The 22,761-nt window shown below is 32.3% G+C and overlaps 1 protein-coding gene across 1 annotated transcript in view; it reads right to left on the bottom strand.

The window, feature by feature from the left end:
• The window catches only part of LOC108907115 (cGMP-specific 3',5'-cyclic phosphodiesterase), a 178,044-nt gene that overhangs the window by 104,006 nt on the left and 51,277 nt on the right, over positions 1 to 22,761 (bottom strand). The window contains exons 4-5 of the mRNA XM_018710645.2: positions 13,035 to 13,283; positions 8,900 to 9,043 (exon numbers count right to left, since the gene is read on the bottom strand). Coding sequence (XP_018566161.1) covers positions 8,900 to 9,043; positions 13,035 to 13,283 — 393 coding nt within the window. The remainder of the gene's footprint in view (positions 1 to 8,899; positions 9,044 to 13,034; positions 13,284 to 22,761) is intronic.

Genomic DNA, 22,761 nt, shown 5'->3' on the forward strand with positions numbered 1-22,761 from the left:
GACGCAATATAGGAGTATTTGAAAATAGAGAGCGACTTAATCCGCAAAAGCTCAACGTTGCCAGCGTAGCTGTCGAGCTTCTTACTCTAACGTTAAAATATTCTCAAAATAAGTCGTTTAATTATGAATGAAAGTTTAAGTCGCTAATGGATTGCATTAGAGTTCACGCCCGTGTGCTTCAACTGAGAGTACTGGAATTTAAACATCCAGGCATTGAATTTTTATCCTAAAGTATATTAAAAGGTTAACACGAAGCAACTGGAAAGAAAAAAAATCATTTACACATCATTGTATTGAGTACGACGCGTCACCAATCAGATTGGCTTAAAAGCTTAAAAGTAGATGAAAACAATGACAAATCATCGACTGAAAATCAATCAAATTATAGCAATTTTTCTAATTATGGACTATGTACCAAATGTCTATTTTCTTCAATCTACTAATCCTTAACAAAAATAAAAACGAAGGACAAATTACTTGTAAATATAATTAACAACACCCTCAGCTATCCAATCGCTTTTCAGAATTTGGCAATATTTTTTCTAAATAGAATCTGAAGTTCATAATACTTGTTAACAATTGTCTAAACTTCACCCGACGTTTAATCCATGATGCAAATTTTAAGCACTGATTCCCCTCGTTGTCGTCAAAACAAAATTCTAAGAACCGTTAAACATATAGATTTTAAATTTGGAACTTAGACCCAGTTTCTGTATTGTAAAAAATGTACATGTAAAACTTGATGAACCAGCTGTGTTGGAATTAAAAGGGGTCTGAAATGTAACAACTGTCAAAATAACAATCTCCTTTTACAGATTTAGATATGATGTTTAAAAACTTTCGTGCCTCTCCAAAGTCCGAGAAACTATAACTAAGTTAGGGGTATTTTTGGAGCAGACCGTGGATGAAAATCGGAATAACATTGGAATCGGAAATTGATTTAAATGAAGATAACAATTTCTGAGCCTAACTCAGATGCAGCAAATCCATCATATTTGAAGTTTTCACGAAGGTTATGAGCTATACCAAGTTTGAACCCTGTACATCAAAAATATATCCAATTTAAATATCCGAATAAGAACCGACACAGGGCAGATGCATGTAGGGTGTCCAAAATATTGTAATTTAACCAAACTTACCTATATACAAAAACCAGAAGAACCAAATTTGGTACATGATTTAGGTTTATTACTGATCTTCTTTGACTATGATTTAAAGTTAATTGAAGCATTACAAGGTATTCATCGGGGATGACTCACCCCTAAAACTGTAACGAACTTTTTTTTCATTGACCGAATTGAAAAATGGTAATATTAATTCACAGTAGAATTTAATTTTAAATTTTTTTACCTTTGTNTGTAAAAAATGTACATGTAAAACTTGATGAACCAGCTGTGTTGGAATTAAAAGGGGTCTGAAATGTAACAACTGTCAAAATAACAATCTCCTTTTACAGATTTAGATATGATGTTTAAAAACTTTCGTGCCTCTCCAAAGTCCGAGAAACTATAACTAAGTTAGGGGTATTTTTGGAGCAGACCGTGGATGAAAATCGGAATAACATTGGAATCGGAAATTGATTTAAATGAAGATAACAATTTCTGAGCCTAACTCAGATGCAGCAAATCCATCATATTTGAAGTTTTCACGAAGGTTATGAGCTATACCAAGTTTGAACCCTGTACATCAAAAATATATCCAATTTAAATATCCGAATAAGAACCGACACAGGGCAGATGCATGTAGGGTGTCCAAAATATTGTAATTTAACCAAACTTACCTATATACAAAAACCAGAAGAACCAAATTTGGTACATGATTTAGGTTTATTACTGATCTTCTTTGACTATGATTTAAAGTTAATTGAAGCATTACAAGGTATTCATCGGGGATGACTCACCCCTAAAACTGTAACGAACTTTTTTTTCATTGACCGAATTGAAAAATGGTAATATTAATTCACAGTAGAATTTAATTTTAAATTTTTTTACTCTTGTTAAATTTTAAAAAACCTTATGATTTTCAAGAAAAACCGTATTAACAGACAAAATTTTAACAGGGTTCATTAGAAAATAATCAAAAAGTCAGTAGCAGGCTTTATCTTCCAAATTTGACAATTGGTCAAATAAATTTTACTTCACTTCTCTCCTAATTCTACGAAAAGAATACAAGTTAGTTTTTAAATAAGCGAATATTGTATTAAGTAAAAAACACAAATAAATAATAATTGATATTTTTTCAACAACAGTCAGAGGCAATTGTTGAAATAAAGCAATTTTATTACTAACTGACAAGTTTGAAAGATAATATCAACTCTATCTAATACACAATAACACTATTAAAATCTTGTTTCAGTTAATACGGTTTTTCTTGAAAACCATAAAGTTTTTTAAAATTTAACAAGAATTAAAAACATTTTTAAAATTAAATTCTGCTGTGATTCATATTATTAATTTATTTAATTTTTTATTAATATTATCATTTTTCAATTCGGTCAATGAAAAAAAAGTTCGGTACAATTTTAGGTGTGAGTCATCCCCAATGACCTTGTAGTGCTTCAATTAACTCCTAGTCAAAAAAGACCAGTAATAAACCTAAATCATGTACCAAATTCGGTTCTTCTGCGGTAAAGTGTTGCAGAGATATTAATTTTTTTCGAAATTTAGGGCCCCACTTTGGGGGCTAATAACTCCTCAGGGGTGCAACTTTGTATACAGGTAAGTTTGGTTAAATTACAATACTTTGGACATCACTACATGCATCTGCCCTGTGTTAGTTCTTATACGAGACATCCTGTCCAGACTTTTTACAATAAATACGATATATAAATTAATAAATATACCTAATATTGGGAATTAAAATTGCTTTTCCAAAATAAATGATTACATGCCACGTGATCACTGATGTTCAGCAACCAACATTGTACGGTTGGTACTGTCAACTAAAAATCCCTAAATCTTAGCGTCACCAATATTAATAATTTGTTTACAATGAACAATGACAAACCGCTACGTCTACGCTCGAGATAATGCGATTGCTGTTTGGTTAAATAAAATATCCTGTAAAATTACACCGGCATAATCATTCTATATGTTGTTTTAGTATTCCAAATACAATTACAGGTCAGATGGCTTGTAATCATTTATGAAGGCTCTGTGTCATTAATTCGACAAATACAAATAAATGATTTTATAGGTTCTAATAAATTTTATTTCCTCCAATTAAACCCTTTCTTCAATGTATTATGTTTCGTTAACTTTAAAAAATGACGCATCTGACGAATATGTTTTGCGAACATTATTAGAGTAAAGATGATATAGTCCAAAAGCAAAAAGCAATTTTTTTAACGTCGGTAAATTGCATCTCATTTTCTTTGTCCTTGGTTATGAAGATTTTTGCAACCCGACGGTAAATATACACCTGCTAAGTGAATTTCATTACCATCAACTGTCTGGTGGTTAAAAATAACTTGTAAGAATGTACCGCAGATTAAGCTACAAGCTGTCGCAATCTTACACTACCAAAGGTTTGGACCTAGACGAAATTAATAGCATGAAATTTAAACCCATTTTAGCTTGTACACGTCACTCACCTCTTTATGTTCATCGATTTATCGAGAAAATGAAAGGAATCCTAGCTGAAATCATATGATTCAGCAGCATCTGCCACATACAATCAAAAGAATGTAGTCTCTAGAGATTTGTGACAAATCTGGTGCCTCCTGTAATTTGGAAACGATTTTAATCGCTGGTTTTCGTCACTTTTAAGAGTCGCGCAGTAGTTTAAAGAGATTTATTGGGCATTAACTTGCCGTTAAGACGGAACTAAGATGCTATGAAATAAAGAGATAACTAAATAAGCCATAAAATCGAACGCCTTTCAGAACTTAACCTATTATATGTTTGACTGGCAGTTGCGACGTTTATCTGCGACCCAAAGCGTTTCTTGAATGGAGCAACTATGGGAGATATCTGTTATGTCGATATCGGTTTCTGAATCATATTTTAAATAAAATCGGAGGACAATAATAGTCAGTTCGATTGCGCTGAAATAGAGCTAAAAGATTTATTCTAAGAATAAATTCCGATAGAATTGAATCAAAGCAGGAAAACCATTCAATTTCGGAGAACAATGCAACATATTTTCAATTAACTGTCAATAATCAGTTTTCATGTAGGTATTTCACAAATAGATTTTAACCATTTTAAAATAAACGTCTAGTTGAAAATATGTATATAGTGTGCAAAATTATATGGTACCGATTTAATTTTGCGATAATTTTTATCTGTAAATGACAATTATTTATTGTATTTGTGTATCTACATACATTTAGTATTACACGTGCAGCGATCAATAGTACATATTGTCATGTTATGACATACTGCTCAATTATAAAACATTAAATAAAAGCAAATCTTAAAGCATAGTAGCGTTTTAAANTTGTACCTCGTTCGGTTTTCAAATTACAGCCAATTTTCATAATTTTTTTGGAAACTTTGATGGCCCATATCTCTTCAGGGGTGAACATTTTACTAAGGCGATTTTTTGCAGATCGTGTTCTTTTGAAATGTAGATTCACTTGTATCATTTATGCTACTCCATTCAAAAACGCCCTGTATATGTAAGTTTGGTTAAATTACAATATTTTGTACACCCCTAGATGCATCTGTCCCGTGTCGGTTCTTATTCGGGACACCCTGTATATTAAAGTAATAAAAATCGTATACTTTTAAATTTTAATTAATAATAATCTCTAAACGTAAATGCCTGTTGAAATACGATCCGGATGATTAAAAAACAAAGTTATTTCCACCAACTTTTCAGCTAATGGAATTAAATTTTTCTTTTTCAGTCGAGTTGGGTACTTCCCTACCGCCTATAAATATGTTTTATCAAGCCCAAGAACTTGAAGGAAAATTAATCAGCCTAATGATCTTCCCGTGGGTGCTCCATCATCATTCTTCTATATTTCGGAACTGTTCTGATTTATTTATCTCACCAAATCTTCGTTGTTGCTGGATTAACTATTTCCTGCCGTCCCTCTTACTTTATTCTCGTAATTAGTTTTCATATTTGACTTCTATATTAATTTCAGTTGTCAGTCGTAAATATACAGAGTGTTTAAAAGGAATTTATTTCTCAATTTTCTGTGGACTGAACTTTGAACTTCTCATCTTTCTATTCTCCCCCGAGTTTATCTATTATTCAATTGGAGAATATAGTCCATAGAGTAGTTGTTTCCCGCAATATCAGTAGTTAGGACTCTTATCTGCGGAGTTAGATATCTAGATTTCTGGTATCGAGGAACATTGTTTGAGTTCATTTATAAGACTTTCTAAAATAATTTTAATGAATTTATCTCAATACCTTGAAAATAGAGTAATATAAACTTGCGCTCAGATTGCTAAAATTGCTAAAAATGATTTTCGTAGCACGAATCTCGTAATTGTTTCCTGAAAAAATACGGGGTGTCTTAGACCACCCCTTCTAAAATCCAAAGGTTATGTGAAAGATGGTTCAGATGAAAATTACTGGTCTCCTAGGAGCAGATATTGTCGTGACCTTATTTGTGGCCTTTCATTTCAAGGTCATTTAAAGGTCAACTTAGTTTTTTTTAATGGAAACCCTTATTTTCAACCCCGGATTCGGAAAGAGCGGAAAATTCTACCTTCAGATGATGTATCTGCTGATAGTTCATCTCTAACTCATCGGCGAATAACCCTTCCCTTATTGCAGAAAACCCACAGTTCGTATTCTTCTTGACAGTCTCGAAAAAACCTACCGAGATTGAGGAAATCTGTCGGGATAACGTTGTCGCCACAGTCTTTCAAAATAAACTTGTAATGTGTCTTCATTTCTGCAAAAGTCTTCTTCTAAATTTATTTTAATGTCATATGTCAAGGTTATCGAAACATGTCGCTTTAAAATTTTATAACTTTTATCTGACACATTTTTCGAAAACATTAACTTTGCGAGGTTATTTGGGTGGAAAGATTCAGTAAAAAAATGACCTTCACGTGACCTTGGGGGGTCAAATGGGCCCCACATATGATACATCATCTGCTTCCGCTCTTTCCGAATCCGGGGTTGATAATAACGGTTTGAAAAACTAAGTTGACCTTGAAATCACTTTGAAAATTACCCTCAAGGTCACGACAATATGTGTCCCTTGGAGAACAGTAACTTTCATCTGAACTATTTTTCACATAACCATGTACTTTGGATTTTGGAAGGGGTGGACGGGTGGTCTGGGACACCCCGTATTCCACAAGTACAGTTACGAGTAGGTCATAAATTTTGTAGAATGAAGAGTAAAAGAAAAGATTTTACCTACAGTGAGACATTTTTTATCCTGCGTCTACTTGGAGCCTCATTCAAAGCCCCCCGTTTTGAGACCCAGCACCTCAGAATGATATAAGGGGTCATTGTATTCATTGTACTAAAATATCAAATAAACAGAGCATAAAATACAATTATGCCATGAGTAATAACTCTCATAGAACTAAAAGTCTGACACGCGTAAGTAATCTTAAGATCATTTTCTGTTTTACCATAATTCTCCATTGAGATGCAAGACAATCTCTGACAAGCTTATTCTCTTGACTACACTTAGCATCGTTAGTCAAGGATTTGAAGGAAAAGACATTACCTAACTAAGGTTAGGTTGACAGACCATATATTATGTCCAGATATAGTGGGACGAAATCAGTCAAGGAAAGATAAATTGTCTCATGAATTTATGCTAAGAGTCACAGATTCAGTTTCAGAATAATTAATTTGCTGACAAAACATATTAAAGGCTTATTGGAATAAAAGAGACGAAGCGATTTAGTATGCATGAGTTTGAAGTCACTGTACGAATGAATGACTCAGGTAATTATTGTAAAAATACAAAACACGCAGTAATAAAGAAATTATGAAAATGTAACAAATTTCCTCAGTATTTTTAGAAATTATTATGTAGATTAATAAGTAGATAAATCTGATAAAGAAAAAATTACCAAAAATGTAAAAGAAAAGTGTACAATTTGATAAAAACTTTAATAACAGTGATTTCAAATTTTGACATACTTCTCATTTCATTTAAATGGAATAAACAAAACACTAGTCAAAATTCATTAAAATATATTGTTAAACTCTTTTATGTATAAAATACCACTGTGGTAAGATCATGAATCCGCAGTATAAATCCCGTGCGTTTAATACATGATAGCATAGATTACAATAAACAAAAAGGTTTCTGTATAGTATAACCGTTTTCGACAAACTTTTACGAAATTCAAAATTAATTCTTACAAAATAATAAAATTAAGTAATGTCTAAAACTGTTTGCTGTAATAAAATAATTTCGCATCTTAACTAAAATAATTTCAGTACAAGCATAAGGAGAATTGCATATCGTACTGATGTATCCAAAACAACAGTGCTTACGTAAAACAGTTAAACAAGAATTACTGTGTCTATCTCTTGTTGAAAGTATTAAATCTTTCTTAGTAGAATTTTTTTAATTTGTGCAAATGGTTTTAAGAGCAATAATTTTATTGACAAAATGCGACAGATAAGTCAACAGATTCGAGAACCATAACATCAGATAGGTATGACGACATTTCTTTCCTGCAGATATTTATATATTCTACCCAAACTTATCAATCACTTTCTGAATGTTTCATCCATTTAAAAACTAGTTCGTTTCGTAAAACAAAAATGTTTTAGACAGAAAGTATTTTTTATCGCATATGGGAAGCTATTTACTCTTCGATCTCTCGTTTTTGAATTTTCTTTTTATATCTTTTTTACTTAAGTAAAGATACAAGAATGGTTTTTCCCTTTGAAATTACAAAGTTGAGAAATATATTGACGCGACTACTTTTGAGGATAATATTTGACAACAATCTTTCAGTAACTATCACACTTGCTTTAATATTTCAAATTTAAGTCAATTACCTAATACAACAGGATAAATTTGTGGTCAAGCCCTGTGCCGCTCTATGCTCACAGTACATAATACCACTGACTGCCATAAAAACACTTCCCATGCACTCGACCAAGCAAAGCGTCAAACACACTCATCCACATACAAACGACAATGAAATGCACGACCGACGTACCTTAGCAAAAAAACCTGGATTGTTTACCGTTATGCCAGGTCGACAGAGCAGGCATTAGGGTGACGCTAGATACGTATCGAATAAATTGATCGATGCGAAGCTACAGATAAGAGGCAGACATGTACATATTATTGTACAATAACTCGGACAGGGGGATTACTAAAATGTGAAGTAGTTCATGCTTCTCCACTATTAGTAAAAATAGCATCTATTTTAGATATGCGCCTGGTAAATATTGAACGAACGTTTTCATTTTTGAAATGAGTATTTACAGATCACCGGAGACGATTAGCCGCGAGCAACTGTTAATTATTTTCTACAGTCGCTTTGCTTATGAGTAATAAAAAGAAATTTTTGTTAACTTTTGCTGGTATTTATTATTACATACTATACCTAAATATTTCATGGTAAGTTCAATGTGACGAGTTTAGTGTAGAAAAATAGATACTGCCTCTTTTGTTTCATACTATTATGCAAATACTTACATATATATTATTTGCAAAGAGTGCAGTTATAAGGCACCGGTTGTGTCACTTTTTGTTTGAATAAAATTACATTAAAATTACATTTCCAATCTCTAGGTATAATGCAATTCTTGTAATTGAGTAGGTATATCTAAAAGCGTGAATAAAATTTAAAATGCAAATAATTTCTGCTCAAACTTGCTGGCTTGATAAATGCTAGTTGTTATATAGAAATTGTGAATGAAACTATTGAATGTAAAGGCAACAATCCTGTAAACATTGAAGAAAAATTGGTTCTGTTATTTGGAGAAAAGTTATACTACTTACCGCCTCACAGCAGTCGAGGTCTAAAAGATAGACGGCGCATCTTTCACATTTTAATAAATCTTGAGCCTCTCGCATTATTTTCGTTACCAGGCATTCCAGATTATTCTGTTCCTCGAAAATGCTACGAGCCAAGTTGAGTAATATCTGTAATAACACAGATAGTCCATAATTAATACGTCATTTTGGCATGGAAAGTCAAAGCTAACAATTGTTTGTTCTCAACTATTTCAAGTAACTACTGACCATTACGGGAGGTAGACGCGTTTGAAGATGACTTTAATTAAATGGGTTTTTGCCAATCACTTTTAACTGCTTTGAAGGAGAGGGATAAGTTTTCGGTGATAAAGTACTACTAAAGTGCAAAGAATTATTTGATAGTAGAAAAATATCCAGAATCAACTGGATCAACTAATACCCTCAAATAACCATGTTTCTTAGTAGTAACTTATCGTCCAAAACTTATCTCCCTCTTTCAGAGCAGTTAAAAATCGTTGTCAAAAACCCATTTATTTAAAGTCACTTTCAATCGCGTCTACCTCCCGTAGGGTGGATTTGTGTTATAAATAAAATATCAAAAAATCAACTCGAGACTAGTTGGGAAACTTTGTTAAAATAATGGTCAAAGTTATGGAAAAGTAGTTTTTTGACTCGCGTAAAAAAACTGTTATTCATAGAGAAAAAAGGTTTATACAAAAAAGGTAGGTATTAAATAAATCTATAAAATAAGACAAGTCCGATTAAGTTCCGATAATTTGTTTATGCGCAAGAGCTCAAAAATGGTCGAATATGTCACTTCTAATTCAGAATTTTTTAGGCTTTTTGCACCCTTAATAAGTGGTAAAAATTTCAGCTCGAAAGCTTCATTGATTTGACGTTGGCGAAATTTGTTATCTAAGAAGATGCTATTTTTCAATTCATTTTTCCCAAGCTCACAGGCGTTGTAGAGTTTCAATCATTAGTTGTTTTTGTACCTAAATAGTTGTATTGACATGCATTTACTGAGAAGCTAATTTTTCAAATTTAATTTGTTTAAAAATGACTGAAAAAATGTTAATGTTTATTAAATTGTTAAGATAATTAATAAGGTGATTATTATAAAATGAAATAGTAACCTCTATAGTTTAGTTAGTACTATTTTTCTTCGAATTAAAAAAAAAATCGTTGTTCTAAGTTGAGAAGCTGAGATATTTTTTTTTTTTAATTTAATCGCATTGACCTTAATTATTAATATTTAGAGCCGAAATTTGGAAAAAGTATACATTAAGAGCTATATTTTCATGTCCTACATTAACATTAAGGCGAATTCAACTATTTCATTGCAAATAAGAAGATAGCGGCGATGCGTTGTATTAAGTTCTATTTATATTATCCGGTCAGACACGATGCGGAAACGTTGCGTGTCCAGCAAGACAAACTTTCTTATATGCATTTCTTATGCAAGCATTTATATTTAGCGAATCGGTTCCGTTCGGGCACGTTGCGCGTCATACACGTACCGTCCGTCATTGTTGAGAAGAATGTTTGTCTGCCACTATACGCGTCTGAACCAGTCAGATCCTGTCTGAAACGACACGATCCGAATAATATACATTAAATTCAGATAGTATTTAGGGTAGCTTACGTTTAGTGTCAATTTGTATCAGCGAAAAATCACTGTGTTGTTGCAATCTATATGTCTGAAGACGAGTGATATAGTACGGAGAGTATAAACATCTCCCGTCTTTGTCGGAACATTAACGCTACGTTTCCGCGCCCTGTCTGAGCTGATAAATATAAATAGACCTTTTACTCGGTCTAGCGAACGAGTGGGAAGAGCAAGGAAGATTTACTAAATAAAAAATTAAATCTCGGGTTGAAATAATGTTAATTTCGTTAATACAATAGCTTCAATTCTCATGAATTTACGCGCTACCCCAAATTAAAAAAATAATCATCTCGATAGGCTCATTATTAACCCAGACATGGCAAATTTTTCCCGCTCCATCGATTTGAAGCCGCTCGATCATTTTCCTGCGCGCATGCTTCCTCGCTCACCCCACTCGTTCGCTAGACCAAGTAATAGAACGCATCGCCGCTATCTTCTTTTTCGCAATTAAATAGTTTAATTCACCTTAATGTTAATGTAAAGACATGAAAATATAGCTCTTAATGTATACTCTCTTCAAATGTCGGCTCTTAATATTAATAATTAAGGTCACTGCGATTAAATAAAAAAAAATATATCAGCTTCTAATCAACTTAGAAAAACGATTTTTAATTCGAAGAAAAGTAATACTAACTAAACTAGTATAGAGGTTACTATTTTATTTTATAATAATTACCTATCTTAACAATTTAATAAATATTAAAATTTGTTTAGTCATTTTTAAACAAATTAAATTTGAAAAATTTAATTCTCAATAAATGCATATGTCAATACAACTATTTAGGTACAAAAACAACTAATGATCGAAACTACAACGCCTGTGAGCTTGGGAAAATTGAATTGAATATAGCATCTTCTTAGATAACAAATTCCAACAACGCCAAACCAATGAAGCTTTCGTGCTGAAATTTTTACCACTTATTAATGGTGTAAAAAGCCTAAAAAATCCTGAATTACAAGTGTCTACGATGAAAATTGCATAAATTATTAGCAATTGAAAAAAACGGCCATTTTCGACCATTTTTGAGCTTTTGCGCATAAACAAATTATCGGAATTTAATCAAACTTGTCTCATTTTATAGGCTTATTTAATACCTACCTTTTTTGTATAAACTTCTTTTCGCTATGAATAATAGTTTTTTACGGCAGTCAAAAAAACACTTTTCCATAAATTTGACCATTGTTTAAACAAAGTTTCCCAACTAGCCTCGAGTTGATTTTTTGATATTTTGTTTATAACAGGTTTCCGAACAATATTCCGCGGGGAAACTTCTAATAGTATTTTTTTCCCGAAACAGGCTGTTTCATGTCTATAATGACTGGGCTACATGTTTATATGAAATTTTTGTCTTATTTTGAGTCGACAAATCTACTATTTCCGAACACCCTGTATAAACTCTCATTATTTATATATTATCGGTGTTTAAAACATTATTAAACTATTTAAAAGAAGATAAAATTTAATTATATCATTAAAATTACATTCAAATTACGTCCCTTGTGAAAGAAATCGAAATGAAAATGAGTCGAAATTGAGCGTATTTTCATTTTCATATTAGAGATACATTTCACAAATTTATTAAGCTGTAATCGTAAAAAGCTAATTGTTAAATTGTTATAACAAGTACTTTAAATTGTAAAATTATAAATTTCTGAATTGTAACCTTGAAACTGTTAAAAAAAATCAAGCCGATAAATACAGATTCGTCGAATTAACATAATAGAACCTTCATTGCCCTACGTTGTTTTTAAGGTATTTAATTGCAATTTTGCACAGACAGAAAAACATTTTTGCAAAATTATTTAGTTGCTTAAGAGAAATTGAGAAATTAACAGCAAATCAGTTGATGCCACATATTCAAGAAAGTTAAGAATATCTCGTAAAGCCTCAAATAAAAATTTTACGAGGGCGAGAAAGTACGACAATGAAACGCTTGCTCCAAAACACAATACATTTCAGTCATAAGCATATGCAAAAAGTAGGAGGCTATTGTTATTAGAACCCTCTTGTTCGTGCTTCTATTTCCGTTTATTCAAAGTTGCCTAAAAAATAAGTCGGCATTGGATAAAAATCCATGCAAAACTCCTACTCTAAAAAAAATCTAAAAAAAAAACAATAAAGTTGTTAATGAACATCTTTCTTAATTTACAATTTTAACACCCTGTATCTTGAAAAAAGAAGCCCCTAAATGAAAAAGGTATAAGGAAGAATATGCGGCTAACGCAGCTTGACCTACTTTTTTGTAATACTCTGTATAATTTCTTTATCCTACATTTGAGTAAAATATAACACATTTTAAAGAATTTAGTTATCTTGAGTTGTTTTCGACAAAACGCTATTTTTTGACCGCATGGTATACACATATGTTTTATTTAATTCAATAATATATCTTCCTTGTCCAAACTAAAAATCAAATAAATTTCAAGTTTTGTTTTACCAACTTCACTGATTGATTAACAATAAAAAGTAATACAATTTAACTTTCTTACCTGATTTCTCTTATATTCCAAAACCGAAACTTCGAAAAGTTGTGCGTTCTGTATCCCAATACCGCAGAAAGTTAGATACCTTTGGAAAACCTCGACATCATGGGCGGTAAACTCCTGGGAATCGTTCGTTTTATTTATTATCTGGGCCACCCCGATAACGTCGCCCTCGTAATTGCAGATGGGCATACACAGAATTAAATTTGTTTTATAGCCAGTCCTCAGGTCGATTGAGCTATTGAAACGGGGATCCTGCAACAAAACCGTACCTAATAAATTCAGTTTACGTTTAATGAAAATTAAGGATTTGCGAAATAGCATTACATTCATTAACCGCAGGCTAACTGCTTCTAATTACCTATTTAATTTATCCTTGCCGCAAAACTCTATTTCACGTTTTTTATGACCGTTATAAAAATCCTCATTCCGTAGCTTTATTCTGCCTACATTTTTTTTATTTGTAGAAATGAAAGAGAACTATGTATTAGAAGGTTAAAAGTGGGATAGTTGCCGCACTTTAAAAAAAATCAATTGTATTATTAAACACATATACAGGGTGTATCTAAATAACACCGAAAAAATTCAAGGGGCGATTCTCCGATGAAAATTAATAGGGGTCTTTGGTATAAAATTTTTTGAAAAAACCCTTCCCTGAAAAGTTACGCCCCTCCTAAAATTACAAAAAAAAATTGTTTTTCTTTTTCATCTTCCACGTACATCTAGCTAAAGAAACCAAACTTGGTGAACATTATCTGTCAATAAAACTACACTTTTTGAATTTTTTTCAACCCTGAACTATTTTTGTAAGGGGTTGAAATAATCAACCCCTATGACATTTTTTCTTATAATTTTTTTTTCGATAAAATTTTTTCCTTTTAAAAAATATGTCTAAAAAACCCCATTCATTTACTAACTTTTTGATCTCTTCAAGTTTCTTCGAAAAGTTAAGGATTTATGACAAAAAAAAATAAATGTATTGTAATGTATTTTTAAAAAGATGAGCTGTTTAACGCGAGTGTATTTTGCCGAAAGATCTAGTGGCCTGTTCTTTACAATGGAATCCGTAGAAACAAATGTCAATGTCATTTATTGTCATATTAAATAACATTTTATTAAAAAACACTCAACCAAATAGTTGACCTATGATTCTACTAGGCTAAGAAGTTTGGAACTTAGACTAAAAGTGAACAAATGATGAATAATGTTATAACAGTAACAAAAAATAAAAATCTGTCGGATATTGACAATACAATCTACAAAAAATGTTGAAAATGATTGCCTTCAGCTTCAATACAAGCATCTACTCTTGTTCTCATAGAATTGCGTATGCGTTCAAATATTCCTGGTGAATTTTTTATCGTTTCACACCCTGCTACAATGCGGTTTCGCAAATCATTGATATCTTCAACTGGCCTTGAGTAGATCAAAGATTTCAGATATCCCCATATGCAAAAATCCAAAGGATTAAGGTCAGGGGAGCGGGCTGGCCAATTTACATATCCTCCTCGACCTATCCATCGATTGGCATACACCTCATCCAAGTGACGTCTTGCACGTATACTAAAGTGGGCTGGTGCACCGTCGTGCATAAACCATAAACGTTGCCTAATTTGAATGGGAACTTCTTCAAGAATAATAGGTAATTCTTCGAGAAGATGACAATATGAGTCACCATCTAATCGTCGTGGAAGAAAATAGGGACCAATTAAATGATCGTCGATAATTCCGAGCCACACATTTAATGAAAATTGATACTGATGATTTCCTTCAAAAAAGTCATGAGGATTTTCCTCAGCCCAAATATGATTGTTACGAAAATTTCTAATACAGTCTCTTGAGAAATTCGCCTCGTCAGTAAATAAAATATTTCTTAAGAACTGCGGCGCTTGGCCGATCATATTAATAAGCCATTGACAAAAAACCACACGTGGTAAAAAATCTCGAATCAGTAACGACTGCACCCGTTGGAGATGATAGGGATATAACTGTTGTTCTTTTAAAATTCTAAAAACTACCGAATGGCTTACATTTAGGACACGAGCTATTTTCCTGGTACTAGTTTCTGGGGATTCCTCAATTAAATTAAGTACGGCTTCATCGACAGCTTCAGTTCTAACTTCTCGGCTACGGCCACAGTCATGACTTCTCTTTTCAAATTTTCCAAGTTCCCGCAAGCGTTGGTGAATATTTGTGAACGTAGTATGGTGGGGTAATCTACGCTCTGGGTACTGTTCAGCATAAAGTCTTTGCGCTTCCAATGCATTACCGTTAGCATACCCATATGTAAAATGCATATCTGCCATTTCTAAATTCGAATAGTTAACCATATTTTCGGTTTATTAACTAATATTTTCTACACAAAATCATGAAACTTGTGAAATAGTAAGAAACAGTAACAATAAATGACATTGACATTTGTTTCTACGGATTCCATTGTAAAGAACAGGCCACTAGATCTTTCGGCAAAATACACTCGCGTTAAACAGCTCATCTTTTTAAAAATACATTACAATACAATTTTTTTTTTTTTGTCATAAATCCTTAACTTTTCGAAGAAACTTGAAGAGATCAAAAAGTTAGTAAATGAATGGGGTTTTTTAGACATATTTTTTAAAAGGAAAAAATTTTATCGAAAAAAAAATTATAAGAAAAAATGTCATAGGGGTTGATTATTTCAACCCCTTACAAAAATAGTTCAGGGTTGAAAAAAATTCAAAAAGTGTAGTTTTATTGACAGATAATGTTCACCAAGTTTGGTTTCTTTAGCTTGATGTACGTGGAAGATAAAAAAGAAAAACAATTTTTTTTTTGTAATTTTAGGAGGGGTGTAACTTTTCAGGGGAGGGTTTTTTCAAAAAATTTTATACCAAAGACCCCTATTAATTTTCATCGGAGAATCGCCCCTTGAATTTTTTCGGTGTTATTTAGATACACCCTGTATATAATATGAGGTGTGGTCAGAAAATAACCCATTTTTTTAATTACGCTAATGGAGATATTTAGTGATATGCGAGTAGCAGCATTGCGTTGCGTCTAAGCTCTTTTGAAACCACATGTTCTTGGATTATACAGGGTGAGTCAAAATTCAATCCCCAGCGGCCGGATATGTATTCTAAAATAAAAAATAAAACAAAAATGTAGAATACTAAAATCTCGAAAGCGGAGCCGTTTTCGAATAAATTATTAATTTTAGTTCAATAAATGCGCAATTTTCGACTGACTAATCAAGTTGGCCGGACAAAAATCTTGTTAACACGGATTTACTTGACAGTAACGTATAATATTTATTTGACTTTTAGTATTTGTTGTTCAAAATGGCAAGAGTTTGCTTATACCAACAGAGAATACGTCGATATGATTAAAGCTTTAGGAACTTGTAACAATAACGCCCGTGCTGCCGAGCATTTGTACAGGGAACAATTTCCGAATCGCCATCATCTCGATCACAAAACAATCTAAAATGTAGAAATGCGTTCTGTGGAAACAGGATGCGTAGCTCCAAAATATTCTTTGTATGCCGGTCGGCCTCGAAAATTGACATGGCAACAGGAAGAAGGTTACTGCGGGACGTTGAGAATAATCCTACCACCAGTACATACACGCATATTACCAAGAAACAGGCATCATGTCCAATCCACTGTCCATAGATGTCTTCAAAGGTACAGCTTGTATCCGTATAATGTAGAACCAATTCAAATGCTGCATCCCGGAGACGACCAATTAAGAGTACATTTTTGCAGATGGGCATTACAAGAATTTCAGCGCAATCCAGATTTTTTCTATAATGTTTTATTTACCGATGAAGCTCATTCCAACCAACAAGGAATTTTCAATCACCATAACCTTCATTATTGGCATTATGAGAAAACGTTGGTCTGGAAAAGGATCATAGGTCCATATTTTTTACCAAGAATACTGAATGGCGAAAATTACAGTAATTTTTGCGAGAACACTTTGCCAGGTTTGTTAGAAGATATTCCTCTACAACAACGTGCAACTACGTGGTTTCAGCATGATGGTGCGCTCGCACATGCCACATTACAAGTACGACATATTTTGAACTGCCGTTTTCCTAATAAATGGATTGGACGGGATGGACCAACACCATGGCCACCCCGGTCTCCTGACTTGACTACGATAGACTTTTGGTTATGGGGATACATAAAAGAAAAGGTTTATTTTACTGTGCCTGTTGGCGAGGATGATGTTATTGGCAGGATTCATGAAGCAGTAGCGGAAATAAATGAAGCTAATGTTCTGTTGCCAGGAGTTCTACAACAGATTGCAGAAGTGTATTAACGAAATGGTAATGTTTTTGAAGGTTAGCCAAAGTCAGAAGGATCTTCGTTTTTGCTATTTCTTATTTTTTATGGATTTAAATGGATTTTAATTGTGTTAATCAAAAAAATTATAAATTTAAATTTTTCTTTACAAAATTTTCCGAAAACGGCTCCGCTTTCGAGATTTTAGTATTCTACATTTTTGTTTTATTTTAGAATATATATCCGGCTGCTGGGGAGTGAATTTTGACTCACATACTCATTTAGTTTTCGTGCTATCTTTATTTGAGTGCAATGTGTTTAAGTGTTAGTGATTGTTTTCGAAATGTACGTTTTTCTGGAACAACGATGCAAAGGTAATTTTGCGTGAAACTGGGAAAAATTTCACGGAAACGTTTCAAGTCTTGGAACAATCTTACGGAGATCATCATCTCCGTTGTACGCAATGTTACGAATGGTTTTCACGATTTGAAAGTGGTCATAAGTCAATTAAAGATGATCCTCGACCAGGAAGGCATCGACTTCAAGAAATTCGTGTGGCAACTCCTTGAACAATCCAATGACGATGAAACATTCATTTAAATGGTCATAACGAGAGACGAAAGCTGGGTTTACAGCTATGACATTGAAACGAAAGTACAGTCATCACGATGGATTGGCAATCTTCATGTCTCAAGAAAGCACGTCAGTCTTAGCCCAATGTCAAAGTGACGGCCAGTATTTTTTTCGACTTCAATGGAATTCGAGGTGAAACAGTGAACCGTGTGTACAAGGCGTTTTGCAATGGTTACGTGAAAAGATCCGCAAGAAGAGACAACTGATGGTTCTTGCAACATGACAATGCGCCTCACTCTCAGCTTTGTCAATTGGTCAGTTTTGTTACAAAAATCAGATTACTCCTTCACCCGACCTGACTCCTTGCGATTTTTTCTTATTTCCGAAATTAAAATCAGTCCTGAAAGAACGCCGTTTTCAAACTATTTATGATATCAAAGCCAATTCGTCACAGACTTTAAAGACTATGAAACTATCCAGGACTGCTTCGCAATGCAGCAGCTTTGAACTGTCATTATAGTTCATATGTTCAACTATGTCTATATATTTATGGACATTGACTGGACATCCATTAGATGTACAAAAAGAGAATTTTCTGAACGTTTATAAAACTATGTCCTATTGTACGTCCATATTATGTCCAGCTTTGATTTTATTGATTATGGACTTGACGTACGAGATAACTCAAATATTGGTTGTTTATAAAACATTTCCATTGGACGTTCATTGTAAATTCAGTTGTCAACATCTTCAGTGGTGATTCTGCAAATGCTTCACCATGACCCAATAAGAACCAAAATGAACATCAGGGCGGGCTTTGGGGTTCTAATAGCGGTACTGCCCCCACAGAGGCTAACCCAATAACAACAAGGGCAGATCAAAATTTCCTAGCTAAGGCTAAAGAAGTGAAAGGTAATTCTGAAACGGGCGGCAAACAGGTACAACAGGCCTCGGTATAACAATCCAAAAGACCATCGTACTTTAAATGTTTACGATATTGTACTGTCAAGATTTCCTGATTCCAGATTATGAATCATCCCATGGATGTATGTAAAATAGTATCAAACTCTAACAGCATAATGTTTTAAAACTACGGTGAAAAGTTGTAGATCATGCAAAAATCTACAACTTTTGTAGAGGTCACTTTTTAACATAACCCCAAAATTTCCGAGAAAAATGCGAAATACAGGTTTTTTTCTGATTTTTCGTTTTTTATTTCTCATTTTCGCAAAAATAATTTAATTTTGACGAAACTTGGTAAAAGAATACCTTAAATAACCTGAATTTTTTTAGATAAAAAAATTAAGAAGTTTCTGAGATATTCATTTTTTCGGCCTGAAACACTTTTTCTTCAAAGAAAAATTTTACTTAAAAAAGTCATTGTACAGAGTTCTGCCGGTAATCATTTTTTTCGTTTTGACATATACTTTTTGGTGAAATAAAAAAATCTGTAATAACATTTCAAAAACATGCTCAAAAATGCAAAAAAATAAAAAATTACTTGCAACAATGAATTTTTCAGTAATAGTTGATAATTTGTTTAAATTAAAAAACATTCAAAAACTGATTACACCTTCAATTCTACGGAAAAAAATAAAAAAACTGTGTCTCATTGTTTGTCCCAAAACTTTATTCTTGTACAGTATTGCTATAAACATCTAAGTCGAATTACAAATGCACAAATGATAAATTATCTGAGGATGATTTGAGATTTCAGCCATATAAAGTATTAACTGCAAAGTCTACAGTTGACGCGAATTCCGAAAACCCGAAATTTTGCAAAATCGTTTAATTTTTCTGGCTTTATTTGAAAACGAATTTTAAATAAATTACATATTTACATTGCCACTTTTTCGCTCTATCCAATGGCGTTAACATTTTTGCAATACAAAGTTTCGTCTTCGACGGGCCATCATCATATTAATTTTTTTGAATATATCGCTGCTATTTTAATAACAAAATCTAGTCATTTTTAATTCTGTATTAAATGATATTACTATTGTAATCGCTTAAAAAGGTTTTTAGCTATCATTAAATTTTTTTCCTGAGTACGGCTCTGAACGCTTTCAAAATACCTGTATCTATTGGAGGAGAGAGAGAGAGAGAGAGAGAGAGAGAGAGGAGAGAATAAAAGTCAATATAGCACAAAATATCCAACAATTTTTTTTATCCATAANTATAAAACTATGTCCTATTGTACGTCCATATTATGTCCAGCTTTGATTTTATTGATTATGGACTTGACGTACGAGATAACTCAAATATTGGTTGTTTATAAAACATTTCCCTTGGACGTTCATTGTAAATTCAGTTGTCAGCATCTTCAGTGGTGATTCTACAAATGCTTCACCATGACCCAATAAGAACCGAAATGAACATCAGAGCGGGGTTTGGGGCTCTAATAGCGGTACTGCCCCCACAGAGGCTAGCCCAAGAACAACAAGGGCAGATCAAAATTTCCTAGCATCCCATGGATGTATGTAAAATAGTATCAAACTCTAACAGCATAATGTTTTAAAACTTCGGTGAATATTATTAGTCCAACCAAATTACACTTGGAGAAAAAAAAATTGTTACCCGGACTTTTATAAGTGGAAATGGTAAAAGGGCTTATAATAAACCTAAACAAAATAAATGCGTGAGCAGGGGCGGCGGAGGGTTGATTTGGGGTGTTGAAATGTTATAAAAAATTGTATCACTGGGATTTATTATTTTTCTGATTTTTCGTTTTTTATTTCTCATTTCCGCAAAAATAATTTAATTTTGACGAAACTTGGTGAAAGAATATCTTTCCCTGTCTTAAATAACCTCAATTTTTTTAGATAAAAAAATCAAGAAGTTTCTGAGATATTCAATTTTTCGGCCTGAAACACTTTTTCTTCAAAGAAAAATTCTACTTAAAAAAATCATCGTACAGAGTTCTGCCGGTAATCATTTTTTTCGTTTTTACATATACTTTTGGTGAAATAAAAAAATCTGTAATAACATTTCAAAAACATGCTCAAAAATGCAAAAAAATAAAAAATGACTTGCAACAATGAATTTTTCAGTAATAGTTGATAATTTGTTTAAATTAAAAAACATTCAAAAACTGATTACACAATTCTACGGAAAAAAATAAAAAAACTGTGTCTCATTGTTTAACCCAAAACTTTATTCTAGTACAGTATTGATATAAACATCTAAGTCAAATTACAAATGCACAAATGATAAATTATCTCAGGATGAGTTGAGATTTTAGCAATATAAAATATTAACTGCAAAGTCTATAGTTGACTCGAATTCCGAAAACCCGAAATTTTGCAAAATCGTTTAATTTTTTTTCTGGGTTTATTTGAAAACGAATTTTAAATAAATTGCATATTTACATTGCCACTTTTTTCGCTCTATCCAATGGCGTCAACATTTTTGCAATACCACGTATCGTCTTCGACGGGCCATCATCATATTAATTTTTTAAATATATCGCTGCTATTTTTATGACAAAATTTAGTCATTTTTAATTCTGTATTAAATGATATTACTAGTGTAATCGCTTAAAAAGGTTTTAGCTATCATTAAAAATTTTTCCTGAGAACGACTCTGAACGCTTTCAAAATACCTGTATCTATTGGAGGAGAGAGAGAGAGAGAGGAGAGATTAAAAGTCAATATAGCACAAAATATCCAACAATTTTTTTAATCCATAATTTAAAAAGTTGTACCTAATAAAAAAATTATACGAATTTATGAAATATTTTATTATTTCTAATTAGTATTGCTAACAGTAGTAAAAAATTGTTGGATATTTTGTGCGGTATTGACTTTTATACTGTTATGTGTTCATTCAATAGATATTTTGAAAGCGTTCAGAGCCGTACTCAGGAAAAATTTTAAATTATAGCTAAAACAAGCTAAAAACTTTTTAAGAGATTACAATAGTAGTATCCTCTAATTCTAAATTAAAAAATGACATTAGATTTTGTCATAAAAATAGCAGCGTCGGATTGCAAAAATGTTGACGCCATTGTATAGAGCGAAAAAAGTGGCATTGTAAATATGTAATTTATTTTAAAATTCGTTTTCAAATAAAGCCAGAAAAAATTAAACAATTTAGCAAAATTTCGGGTTTTTCCGGATATCTCCAGAACTACCCGGAATTTTAAAACTTTCTAAACAGCATGTTGTTAGGTATAAAAAAACACAACTTTTTTCTAATCTGAGCCACCCCATATATTTTACCGTTTCCTAGATCCTAATGCTATCCCATCCTTATCTTGGGCACACTGTATATCTACGAATTCATCAAACTTTAAAAAAAATTAGTACACTAATCGATCCTACGAAGAAAAAGTTATTATTTATTTTATTTATTCACTATTCGACTTATATTTATAGCAATACTGTATAAAAATAGTTTTGGGTCAAACAATGAGACAGTTTTTTTGTATTTTTTCCATAGAATTGAATGGTGTAATCAATTTTTTAATGTTTTTTAATGTTTTTTAATTTAAACAAATTATCAACAATGACTGAAAAATTTAATGTTACAAGTAATTTTTTATTTTTTTTGCATTTTTGAGCATGTTTTTGAACTGCTTATTACAGATTTTTTTATTTCAAAACGAAAAAAATGATTACCGGCAGAACTCTGTACGACGATTTTTTTAAGTTGAATGTTTCTTTGAAAAAAAAGTGTTTCAGGCCGAAAAAAATAAATATCTCAAAAACTTCTGGATTTTTTTATCTAACAAAATTTGAGGTTATTTAAGATAGAGAAAGGTATACTTTCACCAAGTTTCGTCAAAATTAAATTATTTATGCGGAAATGAGAAATAAAAAACGAAAAATCAGAAAAAAAAACTGTTTTTCGCATTTTTCTCGGAAATTTTGAGGTTATGTTAAAAAGTGACCTCT

The sequence above is a fragment of the Anoplophora glabripennis genome, unplaced genomic scaffold (genome assembly GCF_000390285.2).
Source record: "Anoplophora glabripennis isolate ALB-LARVAE unplaced genomic scaffold, Agla_2.0 scaffold325, whole genome shotgun sequence".
In the NCBI taxonomy this organism is placed as follows: Eukaryota; Metazoa; Arthropoda; class Insecta; order Coleoptera; family Cerambycidae; genus Anoplophora; species Anoplophora glabripennis.